General features: G+C 35.7%; 1 protein-coding gene across 1 annotated transcript; it reads left to right on the top strand.

Annotated features, from left to right (window-relative positions):
- The first annotated feature begins 353 nt into the window (after window positions 1–353).
- On the top strand, window positions 354–15,337 carry CRHBP (corticotropin releasing hormone binding protein). Its single transcript, XM_051991960.1, has 7 exons — window positions 354–642; window positions 1,112–1,205; window positions 1,643–1,800; window positions 3,824–4,031; window positions 6,743–6,891; window positions 10,196–10,313; window positions 14,581–15,337. Exons 1-7 carry the CDS (start codon window positions 562–564, stop codon window positions 14,736–14,738), a joined length of 966 nt encoding a protein of 321 aa, XP_051847920.1. The 5' UTR covers window positions 354–561; the 3' UTR covers window positions 14,739–15,337.
- Window positions 15,338–15,881: the final 544 nt, after the last annotated feature.

Genomic DNA, 15,881 nt, shown 5'->3' with positions numbered 1-15,881 from the left:
GAGCAATTACACTTAGCCTTCTAGATCATTTGATTTTGGGTCTTAAAATTTTCTTCCAGGGGAAGAAAGAATGACTGAGGAAAATTTGTATTCTATCATTCCAGAATTCCTCTTAAGGTTTGTGTATACCTGCTTTTGTCATGTAAAATATATTTTTAAAAAAATTTTCCCAAAAATTAATCTTCAGAGAAAAAAAAAGGTCAAAGAAGTGGAAGAAGTGGATTTTCCCCTCATTCCTTGACATCCTTGGATGTCGGTTGAATAAGTGGAAGAACTTCTGATAAACAGAACTTCTGAAAAATAGAGCTGGGCTGGGTTGAAAATTTGTGGCACAGAGCTGGACCCTCGTCATACCCACGCACTTTGTCACTGAGATAGGGTAACCCATGGTAACTGAGCTCAGCTCAGTTAAGGGACAGAGTGCCTCCCCTCCTCATTCCTCTCTATAAAAGAGACCTGTCAAAGAAACCCTACCAGATCCAAGCAACCAGCTCAGATAGAAGTGGAAGGAAAAACTAAGTCCGGACCACTTGAGAAGAGTAGCAGTCTCCAAGGTCCAGAATGTCGCTTACTTTCAAACTTCAGTGTCACTTCATCCTGCTCTTTCTGGGAGCTCTTAGGGGAGAGACCAGATATCTGGAGGTGAGTAAATGAAACAGCCAAATCTTAACTCTTTCCTCCAACTTTTAGCCTCAGATAACTTGCCTCTTTATTGATTGCATTTCCTTTTTTTTGTTCTGTCTCTATAAAGGTCAGTTTGTTTTTTCTTCCTCTGAGTCTACAGTCAGTACATGGGAACATCCCCAGTGGCTATTCCTAACCACTGGATTTCCCTAGACTGATTTCTTCCTTCCTAGTCCCATTAGAATGCTCCGTTCTTAGGCATCTCAGGATATTCTAACTGGATCTTGGAGGGTCGGAGGGCGTTGGAGATTGGTTAGGACATCAGAAAATGCCAGCTTCTCTTCTCCCCTCTCCTTTCCCCCCTCCACCCCTGCCTCTAACGTCCTGCAAAGAGGACCTTCCAGATACTCGTTTGTCTTCTCTCACCCCCCGAACTTTTCCCGGTGGCCCAGATGTGTAGTCTTCAGATTTCTCCATTCTTTTCCAGCTGCGGGAGGTACCAGAAGCCGACCCTTTCTTGTTCTTCAACACCGACCTGAAGCGGGAGCTGTCCGAGGAACAGCTCTATCACCGCTCGCTGAGTGAGTATCTTCAGTTTCACAACCCGGACGGAAACTATCCCGGACATATGGAAAGTTGAGGCTCTCTGTGTTGGGGGCAGATAGAAAGATCTCGGGAGCTCAGACCCAAAAAAAGGTGAAAGGGATAGAGCCGGGAAATGTGTGGCTCTCTAGAGTTTTTGATCCAGCCTAAGGAGGAAAAGCTCTCTGGAGCTTAGGTCAGAGAAGAGCAGGATTAGTGTGTTGGAATAAGAGAAACTAGGGATGCGCTCCAGTTGAGAGCTGGGAGCTCTGCGCAGGAAGGAGAGTGGGAACTCTAGGGAGGTCGTGAGGAAGAGGGTTGGCTGTGGTTTGGGGCTGGAGAAAGGAGTCTTCATCTCAGATCCCAGCCGCCGAGTTGCCGGACTATTGCCACTCCGACTATCGTCAGACGTTCACCTCCATTCCATCTTCTCCAGGATGCATAGACATGCTGAGCATCGAGGGTCAGTTCACCTTCACCGCGGAGCAGCCCCAGCTGCACTGCGCCGCCTTCTTTATTGGGGAGCCGGAGGAAATCATATCTATTCAATACGACCTGGTCAACATTGACTGTCAAGGCGGAGACTTTCTGAAGGTGAGGATGAGGACCCTATACCCAGCTTCTTTTGTTGCCCACCCTGACTATTACAAATGGGAGAGAGGGAAGGGGTTAAATGGGGCTGGATTGGGGGTGGGGTGGAATAAGGCATTTGGGAACAGCTTGGGACCCCCATCTCCTGTCTTGGTTCCTTTGCTCTCCCTTTTATCATCACCCAGCGAGCTTTCCATCCTTCTATCGTGTCCTTTTCTACAATACGTAACCCCTACTCTCCGACCTTTGGGACTATCCAAATAGAATGTGTGCGCAAGGTCTCGGGCAACAAAGCCTGGCGCTCTCCAACAAATCAAGGGCTGTACGTATCCGGTACTCCGGGCTAGCAGTACTCTGCCTGTGAGTTAAATGGGGCCTGATAACAGTGCTCAGAAAGATCCAAGGACGCTCCCAGTGAAGAATGGAGCTCCTAGGGATCACATCGTCATAGATTTAAAGCGACAAAGGATTGAGTACAACCCTGTCCTTTTATAGGCTAGGAAACTGAGATCCTAAGAGTTTATGAGGAGTAAAGAGATTTATACTGCATATGCAGTAGGAATCAGAATCTGAATCCCGATTCTCTAACTTTAAATCCATTAACAACACACTTTTTTCCTTTGGTCTGGTAGTGCTAGGATCAAGTCTCTCTTCCCTGAAACTGATGGGGGAAGGTAAGATTAGCACATTGGAAGGAATCTGAGGATAAGAATACCTGACAAGAGAAAAATCCTTTTTTTGGGCCCCTCAGATATTGAGGGAAATATTCTTAACAGGTTAGCTGAAAGTAGATGTCTAATTAAAATAATTATGAATTATAAAGGACTGCTTGCCATCTAGGGGAGGGGGTGGAGGGAGGGAGGGGAAAAAAAAACAGAACAGAAACGAGTGTCAATTTAATGTAATTATTAAATAAAAAATTAAAAAAAAATAAAATAATTATGATTAAAACATTGAAAGTGGAAATGTTTTGATATGTCAAAAATAATAGAATTGCTTACTTTGGGGCTGTAACAGTCAGTTGAGGGTATTTGCTCAAAGAGAGCTGGAAGCCTGTGGTGACTTGGACCTTTTCCCTACCAACTACCTAGAAAACTAATAAGGGAAAGAAATGCTTCTTAATATATTAAAGGATTATTGTATTTGTTGATATTTTTTAAATTCCTATTGATATTTCCTGTCTTTGACATCCTCTGCTATTATTCTCCTCTAGTGCCTCCTCATGGCCTGGTGGTAAACCTGGGCTCTCAAAAGTTGTATCCTTTGAGTCCTATGTCTGAAAGACCATCCTGATGAAGAGACTTCTAATATAGGAATGAAAATATATAGCTTTCAGTCTGACTAAATGCAGAGGGTTTGGGTTTGTTTGTTTTTTAAGATAGCTCAAGCAACTCATTGCTAAGCATTGGAGGAAGTAAAGGTTATCATCTATCTATCTCCTCTACAATTAAATTTTAGATCTTGAAAATATAAGGGATTTCTAAATGCAAGGGAAAAAAACCCTGACATATATATTCATTTAGGGGCAATGTTTTTATTCCCAAAATTCATAACTTTCTACTAAGTATTCAAATTTTGTCAGAGGATAACTTGTGAAAAGGAATAAATGTAAGGATTTAATTATTTCAGTAGCAAAAGTGAAACATTATAGTTCCACTTATCGTTATGGTTACAATGAGAGAGAGAGAGAGAGAGAGAGAGAGACAGAGAAAGAGAGTATATGTGTGTGTGTAAATTATGGGTTTTGATTATAAAGAAAGAAAACAAACCTCACATAGACAAAGCATATTTAGAATAAACTGCAAGCAAGCAATCAACTATCTGAAGGTTACATTTAAGATTTAAGATCTATTCTGGAAAAAAGACAGATTCTTTATTTCTTTTTCTCTTCTTTCCTACCTTCATCTCTTCTTCATTCCTTCCTTTTTTAATTTTCCCCTATTTAAAAAAAATTAATGTTTTGAGATACCAATGGAGAGTATGGAATCAATTAACCAATAAATTTTACATTTTTATGTTCCTGAAGGTGTTTGATGGTTGGATTCTTAAAGGAGAGAAATTTCCTAGTTCCCAGGATCATCCTCTTCCTATGTCTGACCGGTACATAGATTTCTGTGAAAATGGCAATATCAGAAGTTTTAGCTCATCACAGAATGTGGCTATGATTTTCTTCCGGATTCATGAGATAGGCAATGGATTTACAATAACCATAAAGAAAAATCCTAACCTCTTCCGTAAGTATTTTCTATTTTTTATCAGTAAATAATCAATCCTTTTGGTGAAAAATTATGCTTTAAAGAGTTGTCTAACTGAGATTACTCAGGAAATATGAACTGAGGAATAATTTGGTATTTTTCTTGGAAATCCTTTTTATAAACAAATAAATCTGAACATTTACTAATAGGGTTGTTTTGATAACAAGGAAAACCAAGTCATGCTTTGTAATTTATATGCTCAATCTAGGGAAAGTACATATAATTTTATATTCCTTTTGCTAGAATTAAATTTCTTAAAAGGAAATTTAAATCTTTATTGTTAATACAATAGATCTAATGACAAAATTATTAAATCCTAAATCACTCTACTAGCATAGGCTTGACAGAAATTTCCTGCCCAGTTAGTTCACTGGGAGGATTTTTCCCCCTCAAAATTGAAGGCTAACATCTTGTATAAAAGTATTTCACTTGTTTGTTTATGGTTTTCTTAAGATTAACAATGCAAGATATTATCCTGTTTGTAGCTTACAAATATTTGAGGTCTTCTGTTACCCAGAATGTCTGGAAATTACAATACTTTCCTTAACTATATTTTCTGATTAAGTGAGGAGCATTCAGATCAATCAAACAGCAGGTCAGTTCAATGACAATCAACTCATTTCTTCCATGATGCTTCCCTGGAAAGGATAAGCTCCATGGGATATAGGGACTTTCCTCATGTCTTATATTATTAGTTGTTTTTTTTTTAAAGGCAATATTGAGTAAAAAATATTTTTAATGATTAAAGGCAATATAAATTTAAGGGGGAATGAACTATATCTAGAAAATTAACATAAGTAGAAAGTAGGATACTTCAGTAATTACTGAAAAGATGATGGGTGTTAAAAAAAAACTTTCATTAGAAGTTTAGGAAGCTGTGGGTGGTTCTAGAAAACAGTGAGGTGATTAGGAAGTATTCTGTAAAGTTTTTAGCAGTGAGAACTGGGTTGTCTCTGGATCTTTCAGCTAATTGAACAAAGCCTGCAGCTAGGCTGAAAGGATAAAAAAAAAATACATGAATTCCTGAGAAATAAGAGGTAAATGGATTAATGGAAGTAGTGGAGGAGGCTTCACTGCTAGTCCCAAGCCTAGACTTTAATGTATATCCTTGGACACATTACTACAAATCTTTATAGACTTCAGTTTTCTTAAATGAAAATCAGGTGTTTGGCACAGATGATTTTTAAGGTTCTTTCCAGATGTAGCCAAATGAAATAGAAAATAATTTCCCTTCAATCCCATTCTCTTTTTTAAGATAGATATTTTTGTCCAAGTTTTTAGTTAGTAGAATTTCCACCTATGTCTAGCCCAGCTTATAACACCTGAGTAGCACATATAAATACTTAGTAGGACCTGGAACTGGAAACATTTTTATTTTGGTCTGAAGATTTTGCATAGGCAGCTTTTTGTCAAATTATCATTATTATTAGGTTGCTACTATCAACTCTTCAGCCATTTCTTCTTGAAATAATATGTTTAATACAGTGCTGGTGTTTTAAAAATACTACTTCTACATAAGATTGATTTTCAAAAGAGCCAAATTTTCTGCTTCTCAAGATCATCTTCTTCCTAAGTCTGTGGGAACTGCAACATTCACATAACAATTTGTAGGCATGGGTACCTGTGATTTACTGGCATAAGAAACTCTCCATTTTGGCATAAGAAATTCAACCAATGTAGTTTTCCACTTTCTCTGCAACTCAATAGTTTCAGAGAGATATCTAGATCATTGAAAGGTCAGGTATCTTGGATCACATAACATCAGCTTTTTGAAGTGGAACCTGAAGCCAGATCTTTCTGACTTGGAGACCTGCTTTCTATCCATTAAGCCATGATATTTCTCCTAATTATTCATAAAATTAGCATTTATGCAATAGCAGACTTTTTTTATAAAAAGTATTTCTATTTTATGTTTTATATTTTTTGCATAATCTATATTATATTTTAATGCATAATCTATATAAATTTATATAATTTATATTTTCTGCTTTTTTAGAAAAGTAAAATACTAAAACTATACTTTGGAAACCTTGTTTAGAATTTGGAACACAAATTTTTTTATGAATTTCAAACTAAATTATTTTTAAAATAAGAAAATGACTCATCTATCAATCAACCAATCAATAAATATTGTTTAATTGCCTGCTTTATACCATATATTCACCTAAGCACTGGAAATGAAAAAAAAAAAAAAAAAAGGCAAGACAGTGTTTTCCCTCAAGGAACTCACAATCTAAGCGGAGTATGAAAATTTCCATTCTTGAGGAAGAGTTTTCAATACCAAAGGGTCTTCCTACTACACTTACATTTTTTAATGACATTCAGATCTCAGTCATTTCAGTCATGTCTGACTCTTCCCCTGACTTCATCTAGGATTTTCTTGACAAAGATACTAGAATGGTTTGCCGTTTCTTCTCCAGCTTATTTTATAAATGAGGAAACTGAGGCAAACAGGGTTAAGTGACTTTGCCAAGGTCACATAGCAAGGAAGTGTCTGAGGTCAGATTTGAATTTAGGTCTTCTTCATTTCAGGCCCAATGCTCTATCCCCTTTGTCACCTGGTTGCCCAGAGGGCCACAAATAGGAGCTTTTATAGACTAAGAATAGTGTGTGGGACCTTCCCACCTAAAATGATAACTCTTCCATAAGCTTATAATTAGACTTTTTTGTCTCTTATCTATTCTAAACAGCCTGCAATGTCATCTCTCAGACCCCCTCTGGAAGGTTTACCATGGTGATTCCTCATCAGCACAGAAACTGCAGTTTCTCTATCATTTATCCAGTGGTTATAAAAATATCAGATCTCATACTGGGCCACTTAAATAGCCTTCAGTTAAAGGTGAGTTGTACTGCTTATTAATCATTTCCTAAGGGGGTACCTGCAACATGCCAGCAGGTTGATTGAGCCTATCTGTATCATTTGTACATTTTATCATTGTAGTTTATAGCCATGTCTGCATGTGTTCTCCTACACTGTTATTAAAATCATTTTCATTTATCCTTGCTTCTTTTAACCACGCCTCTTTCCCACCTCTCAGCTTAAGCTTTAGTCACCTACCCAGGTGTCCTTCTGATTATCTGAATAATTTTCATTGTAGAAAAAATATTTCAAATGAGTGATGCTGGACTGTATTATTACCATCCAACTCACTTGTGCTTGCTTTTTTCATGAAAGCTTCCCAGCTGAATCATGGCAACGCTATGAGTCATCTGTCCAGGTGTTTCTCTAATTATCTGAAAATTTTTTGATATGCAAGAATGTCTCAGAACGGTAAAATTGTGTTGTAGAAGAATGCAGCTGGCATAGTACAAAATCTTGTTTTGACATTGGAAAACATAGTAATGTGTTGCTGAAACCATATAAGTAGTTTGCTATAATCTACTAGCCTTCCCTTTCCATGGCCCTTCTTCCCCCTAAAATCAGCCTTGAACTTGACCTTGCTAGTTTTCTCCTGGACACACTTATGCTTCTGGTCCCCCTATTACTAAACTAACAAAATGTGAAGCATTTGATTGCATTAAAAATACCCAGCAATCCTGTCCATCCGGAATGATAAACAAATCCCTTGAGAAGAAAACCACCAAAATAAGAGACAGAGAAGGAAGAAAAATCCATTGACTATATTTTAGGTTATTGAATTGAATTATTATTTAGATGATCAGTTTTCATTCTGGATACAAGAATCTGTGCTAACTTTTTAACCCCTTTTACTTAATTCAATTGAAGATAGATTTATTGAAATTATCTACCATGTTCAAGGTCATTTACTAGGTACTGAGTATACAAATTTTAAAAATTTAAACTGTCCCTGCCTTCAAGGAGTTTGCATTCTATTTGGGGGAAGGTGGGATCAGGTGTAAAGGTACAGATGTAATAGTATAAATAGATTAGGGGGATTAGGAAAAAATTGCCACAACAAATGATGCCTGAGCTTGAACCCTGAAAAAAACTAAAGGCAGAGATAAGGAGGGAATATCTAGATGTTGGGAACCCTTCTCTTTCTCAACTTAATGCTTCCATTTAATCCTCAACTTGAGAATATAATATACTGAAGATGATATAAATATACATGTGGTATACATATTTGTACTGATGCTATACATGGCATATATGATTAGTTAATAAGCAAACATTGGCTTATTTATTTATTATTTAAACAATTAGACATTGGTTTCTGTAGCATATTTCCCTAAACATTATATTGACTTGAAAGACAGAAAAAGTTTCTCAAAAAATGCTTGTTGAAATGCAACATGGAATAGGTCTAGAAGATCCAGAGGACATATTTTGAATCCAGGCTCTGTTGAGTAATACCTGTGAGATTTTGTGCAAATAAAATCTTTTTTAATCTATATAATTAATTTGTGGACTGAACTGAATGATCACTAAAATCACTTCTGGTTTTATATCCTATGATTCCTAAATTATATCCCTCTCCCAGCCCCCATTCCAGTTCCTATGGATTATGGAATAATAAATGAAGAAATAAATATTATATGTTTGTCTTTTCATGGAACATCCTCCACCTATATGTTTATATACATTAATGTCATCTGTTTTAAATTGTAATTCCTAGAGGACAGGAATTATATCTAGTTTACTTCTCATCACTTGTTATTTCTAGGGGCAGCACTTTTAAAGACAGCTTAATGATGATTAAGGTAATGATTGATATGTACCAAAAGCTAGCTCTTTAGAATGAAGAATTTCTTTGCAAGAAAATCTCAGCAGGTAGGACTTAAAGTACTGCAGAAGGGATTAAGACAGGGATTCTTATATTGGAGTCTATGAACTTGGTTTTTATTTTTTGTTTTAATATTTTGATAATTATTTCAATATAACTGTTTTTCTCTGAAACTTCATGTTTTATTTTATGCATTTAAAAACATGATTCTAAAAAGAGGTCATATTATCAAATTATCAACAGTTCATAACAGGAAAAAAGCTTAAGATCTCTTGGATTAAGAAATAGAAAGAGATAAGGTATTTTATATAAAAACTCAATTAAGAAATGTGGGAACATTTGAGTGATTGCATTTGAATTAGAGAATTTGTTTTAACTGGCCTTAAAAAAAAAAAAAAAGAGGCAGGGCAGTTTTTGTCATTAAGTCTCAATCAGGAATAAGCTCTATGGACAGTAAATTTTAGAGTGCTAGTCTCTCTTTGAGAAATAGAAAAATACAGTGGATAAACAGCTACTCTTGGAGCCAAGAAGATCCTGACTCAAATACAACTTCTGATATGTAATGATTGTGTGAGCCTGGGCATTTGCATACTGCAGACCAGGGTTTCTTAATTTTTTTTTTTCACTTGACCCCTTTTTGCTAGAGAAATTTTGATGTGGCCCCAGATAGGTATATAAAATAGGTATACAAATAAAACATTTACTAATAAGAAATAATAATGTTGTGACCTCCACATTCAGTCATTTGACCCCCATAGGGGTCAAGACTTAAATTTAAAAAGCTTTGCTCTAGGCAACTCTATAAGATCAAAAAAATTCAAAGAAAGTGTTGACCTACAAAGGTAGCAGGGCTTTTCTCTTCTAGGAATTCCCTAAAGCACTGAAATCACAGGTTCAAGTTCTATCCCTATTCCTTTAAATTCTCATGAATAATCCAAGGATGTAAGCCTATTATAGTAAAAAGCATACCATATAGATTATAGTCTATATGGTATATAGACTTTCATTAAGAGGTTTTTAATGAAGAACAGAAGAAAGAGAAAAAAATTCCTTGATTATATTAGACATATATCAAAATTTTTGTAACCCTGGTTCTATTCATGAAGGAATTTTAAAAATTCAGTATGTGTGTGCAAAGGATTTGATGATTCAATTTCTCAGACAGCTCCTATGTGCTTTACAGTTTTCAATTCTATAGTTCAGATCCTTGAGTGAAAAACAGTTTAAAGAAATGATTACTCAACATATTCAGAAAGTAATTCTGATAAACTTTCCTTTTTAAACATCAATTTTAATTTCCGGAAAGCCAGATGCTGCATTTAAAATTAGATGTTGCTGTAAAAGCTTCTAGGGCCATGATTGAGTGAATCCATGCAATCTTTCATTGGTTAAGCACTTTGATTCTATCATTCATTAAAGACAACCCCTTCTGCTGCTCTAATTTTTTTTTCTTAATAGAAATCATCGGTAGGTTGTGGGGGAATAGGAGATTTTGTGGAACTACTGGGAGGAACTGGATTGGACCCTTCCAAGATGATGCCTTTTGCTGATCTATGTTATCCTTTTCATGGCCCTGGTAAGATGTTTGTTTAATGTCTTCATTGCTACTGCATTTTTTCAAATTATTTTTAAATTAAAACCTGTTTTTGAAAGATAAGAAGATAGATAAGGTTTATAATATTTCACTATATGTTGCTTTAATATACACAAAGAAAAACACTGAATTTGGAGTCAGAAGTTCTGGGTTGAAATCCCAGAACTCCCAACTTAAAATCTATATGACCTTGGGCAAGATATTAAATAAATGAAACATATGTTAAACACCTACTATCCACCAAGTATTGTACTCCGTACGAAGGATCTTACTATAAAACAATTTCTATTCTCAAAGAACTTACAATCCCCAAAAAGCACATATAGGTGAGTGGTGGCCAGGGAAGGTAGTTTTGGTCTGGAGGGTCACAGGAATGGTAAGTGAAACCATAAGGCATCAAAACCTTAGGGAATCATTCCTTTGATTACAGGTCCATCACAAAAAGGCAAAAAATGGAGAAAGATGGATTTGTAGGGCAGATGGCTACATATTCAGATAAACCCTAGTTTCCTGGTAGTGGATGACAAAATGGAATATGAAGCATAGTCTGAGATGTTTTAGATACATTGAGTTAAATTCATTTAACACACACACACCAGTCAAAACAGCTTATCTAAAGGACTGAATTCTTAAACTGAGGAAATTAACTCCTTCCAGGATAGTGAGATTATTCTCTGGAGATTAGGAGGGAGAATGATTATTTTTTTTCTTCATTTACAAAGTTAATAGGTTGGAAATGCAAGATTTCTAAAATTCTTTCCAGCTTTAAACCCTGTGAAAGCTATATTGGAAGTTTTGCATATTGCAATCTGAAAACTAAAATGAAGAAATACAAAACCCATTTTTTTCAGTACTTTATGGGAGACTTGACTGGTGAGAACAAAGAAACAAACAAATATATTCCAAAATTTTAGGTGAGCAAAGTTTGTTTACTGTTTTTCCATCAAGGGACTAATAATTCTTATTCTCTTCTCCTTTTTCCCTTATGAAAATGTACTCAGAGGAAAAGTTTTGAAGTTTATTCATCTTGAGAAGGAGATGACAGAAAAATGCTTAAAATATTTACAGTTTAAAAGGTCTAAAAGATTTATGCTAAAGGAACAAAGTTCTCATGGTGAACTTTGAAGTTGTAGTCAACAATTAAAAAATATATTTGAGAGCCAAAGTTCCTTCCAGCTTCCCTAAACTCATACTGTGTGAGAAATCATCTGTAGGAGTAACTGACTGATCCTTGACGAAAAGGCGAAATTTAAACAAATGACTTAATGAAATCATCATGGATTTCTGGTTGGAAACACCTTGGGAAACTGGCACCCAAGCCATAAACTGGGCTGTCTTTTTTCAGAGACTAAAGAGTTCATTTACTAACAAAGCAGACAAATTTGCAAGAAACATTTACTTATCTCAAGAGTATAAAATGTACAAAATATATTTTGTCTAGATCTGAAGATTCAGAAGTTAAACTAGAGAAAAAAAGGAAGACAAAGACTTTCCTTTTTATGATCTCTCTAAAAGAAACCGAATTTTACAAAGTATAAAGTGCCTACAAGACATTACTGAAATTTTGATGATTAAAAAAAAAATCAAAGAAGCAGAATTAAGATAGGCAGGTGAGAATTCAGATCTAAATAAAAATTGTATTCCTCCCTTCCCTCTTCCAGAAATTGGGAGAAGGAAGAGAATGGGATGTTTCTGAACTTAAAATTTCATCATTGTGAGGAGTTCCTTGTACATAAACTCCCTCTACCAACAGAGAAAGACATCTTTTTTCCACTTGCAACTTCTTTTTGCCAAAGAAATTTTTATTCAACTCTGAGCATATAAGTATATAAAATAGGCATACAAATCAAACATTTACTGATAATAAATAATAATTTAGTGATTCCCTAAGAAGCTAAGAGCTTTCTCAGTAGCAGAAAGCCACTTCTTGCCAATTAGGACACTCAACCTTTCATATGGACCTGCCTAAAAAAATGTAAGAAGACTAAGCTAACAAAGATGTTTTAAGGCAGAATTTAGTTTAAGGCACACTTCCATTATTAAAAGAGAAGACAATTGTTTTCCAAAAACTTTGTACCAGAGAACAGGGAAGTTTGTTTTATACATTCATGTTTAACCTGTTCCTCCCATCTTTTAAACTGTAGGTTCCCAAGGCTTTCTCTCCATGTTATATTTGATAGTTCAGATGCATGGGGTGTGTTGTGGCAGGTCAGGCCCTGATCTGTTAATTTTTTTTTAAAGTGCATTTTAGAAGACAAGGTTCAGTGTCACAGACAACACTTAGCAGAATTTTTTAGATAATTGAAGTTAGGGTCATCGTTAAGGCTTGAATTAAATGGATAATTGCCTCTATTTTCCACTTCATTTCTCATGTGCAGATACACCTTTCCTTTTTCTAAAAGGAAAATAATAGTTGGATAATGAGGATTATTAAGAGCTCCTTTCTTTCAGTTTGACTTTTCTGAGGATCATGCTAAAAGTCTAGCTTGAAATCACTGACATGTACATGAACAGGAAAGAGGAGCATTTTACAACATAAGGTTTCTAAAGAAAGCAAAAAAAAAAAAAAAAAAAAACCTCTTCAAAATATATGTAGGGAATAAATTTAGTCCTACTAGTAGAGATCACGGTGAATACTTTGATTAGAGTAAAAACAGAAATTGGCTTTCTCTTTATGAGTTTCATACAGCACAATGTCAATTTATTTCAATCAAAATTTAACTAATATTCCTGCATCTATGAAGAAGACTATACTTCTCTGAATACAGGTCTGAGATATCCAAAGAAAACATAAAAGACTAACAACCATGAAAGTCACAGAGTGGTATTTTGTGCCTAGATCCACTATGCCTTCTATATTAACAAGAAGGTACATGAGATCCCATCTTCATAAAAACAGAGAATTATTCTCCTCCTGCTTTACTTCTTCCCTTTCCTTCCTCTCTTTTCCACATGTCCAGTCACTGGAACTCTGTGCTTGGCCACCATATCCATGTTTTATTCTATCACAAACAAAATATTAGAGTGTCAGAGATCATCTCCCAATCTAGGTCTATTTGGCAAATAATTATGCTATCCTATTGAAATTAATTAATCGCTATATTTTATTTCTTATAACAGTAGTTAGCACTTATATAGTGCTTTAAAGTTTGCTAATTGCTTTACAAAACATCTTTTCACAACAATTCTGGGTAGAAGTTTCTATCATTATCGCCACTTGACCCACACCAGGTACCCCAGTGTACTTTTGTTTCCCACTCTACTTTCTTGCCTCCTTCTTTGTGTTGTGCCTTCCTTTTAAACTAAAAGTTCCTAGTGGTCAGGGATTGTTTCTCTTTTTAATTATATCCTCAACCCTTGCCTATATTCTCTATTCAGTAGGAAAGGAAATAAATTCTAGAATATACAATATATGTCAGCTAGGTGGCACAGTAGAGAGAGCACTGAATTTGGAGTTGGGAAGACATGAATTCATATCCAACCTCAGATACTGATCCTAGTGCTTAATAAATGTTTTTTAGATTATATTTGACAGGGAGGAAAAAACTAAGCCCAGTGAAATGAAATAGTTCTTTTCTTTCTGAAGAGAAAGAAAAAGAATTATGGAGCAATTCAGCTAAAAATCAAGGCTTCCTGACTTTCAGCATAATGCCCTTTGGTAGAGAATGAGAATGACTGCCCTACTAATTTATTTAGCGGAATATTTTTGTGAGTGTGGGGCACTACATAGAATCTTGAACTTACTGTCAGATCACTTGGATTTTGAACTCCACTAAGACAATTATTGCCTCAGTTTCCCTATCTATAAAATAAAGCTAGTAGCTAGTGTATTGCCTTCCTCTTTGTTGTGAGCATAGTGATTTGAAATCCGCTAGAAATATAGATCACTCCTTCAAGCCACATGCTTTTACTGCTCCCCTAACCTTACCATGAGCCCAGATATATACTTTAATGGTGGGAGTGGGGGGGAGACCACATAAGCAAGACTAGAGCAGGATCTTTTTCTCCTTTGTACTGAGGTAGTGCTATGCCCTCAATGCAAGATGAAGCTTGATCTAACAATGTGCTATGTTAAAACTAGACAGAAACTAAAGGAACAAATTAACAGACAATAATAGCATCTATCTCAAGATGACTAGAGAATTCAGAAAGCATTTTTTCCCATTAGCTTCCCAGTTAGCAGAACGGCTTGTGCCATGTGAATTCTGACTTACTGTGAAATTTGATTTCTTTTCTCCATCCCTAACAGCCCAGATGACAATCGGCTGTGACAATACTGTAGTGCGTATGGTCTCGAGTGGGAAACACGTCAATCGTGTGACATTTGAGTATCATCAGCTCGAGCCTTATGACCTGGAAAGTACCAATGGAAACAGCATTAAGGAATACTGCTTCCCTAGCCTCTGAATTGCCAGCTAAGATTTCCATGTTGCTGACGACGTGAGGTTTTACTGAATGTACCATGTATTTCTAAGTCTGGTATCCTGGAATCATTGAATCTTTCTACTGTCTAGTACTTAGCTCTTTCATACCAGTCAGTATTACCAGCCTTGTGCTGGAAATAAAATCATTACAATCATTTTGTATTTTCCTTTGGGATTTATAATGTGGAAGTGGGCACAAGGCAGAAAATGATCTTTTTCTTTGTCAAGATAAGCAGAGGTCCAGATGGAAATGTTCACTACTCCTTGAGAAACTAACAAGACTAAGCAGATCGTGTGGGTACCACAACTGAAAGATAAATCATGTGACATTATGATCTTTTCATACTGGATGAAGAGTCCAAAGTTAGCCCCAATGGTGTTATGTGCTTCCTCCAGCTTATGATAAGAAGTCCAGTGTTTTTATGTATGGAAAAGCAATTGCTTCTGTTTTATTTATTATACCACATTCTCCTTTATTTATTTATTTGTAATGCCTTGTTTTTAATAAAACTTTGTAGCATGGAAATATTTTCCTTTCACAAGTTCAAACATGAATAAAATACATTCAAAGTGTTGGCACAATCTTGTTTTTTGTGTATTTTTTCCTACCTTGTTATTTTCAGAAAGTTTTTGCCATATTCTTAAGACTGAAAAGATGTTATTAGGGATTATATTAGACTTCACAACCAACATAGTAAGATACAAAGAAGTATGCTCCTGAAATAAAAATTTTTGTGGGCATAAGATGAATTTGGATATCACTGAACTTCAGAGAAGAAAGATGTTCTTCCCAAGAAGAGAGGGAAACTCATAAAGATCCAATTGGAGAAGATAGTATTAGAGTTGCCTGTATGATTTTGGGCCTTTTTATCAGTCCATAAAAGGAGGACATCCTCCTTCTTCCATTTTCCCCCAATCAAAAAGGAGGACACCTTCCTTCATCCATTTTCCCCCAATCAAAAAGGAGGACATCCTCCTTCTTCCATTTTCCCCCAATCAAAAAGGAGGATACCCTCCTTCCATTTTCTTCCAATCAACATTAAATTTGGATGTTAAAAGACCAAGAGATTAAATTCTAACTAGGGACAAATTTAGTCATTTGTTCATGTCACTTCTCTAGAATTTT

Source organism: Antechinus flavipes, chromosome 1 (genome assembly GCF_016432865.1).
Source record: "Antechinus flavipes isolate AdamAnt ecotype Samford, QLD, Australia chromosome 1, AdamAnt_v2, whole genome shotgun sequence".
NCBI lineage: Eukaryota > Metazoa > Chordata > Mammalia > Dasyuromorphia > Dasyuridae > Antechinus > Antechinus flavipes.
This window is presented reverse-complemented; position numbering and strand designations above follow the sequence as displayed.

Coding starts and splice junctions, on each gene's coding strand:
- CRHBP (XM_051991960.1), top strand. CDS start 562: ATGTCGCTTACTTTCAAACTTCAGTGTCACTTCATCCTGCTCTTTCTG. Junction 4,032..6,742: donor GAAAAATCCTAACCTCTTCC/GTAAGTATTTTC, acceptor TATTCTAAACAG/CCTGCAATGTCATCTCTCAG. Junction 6,892..10,195: donor TAAATAGCCTTCAGTTAAAG/GTGAGTTGTACT, acceptor TTTTCTTAATAG/AAATCATCGGTAGGTTGTGG.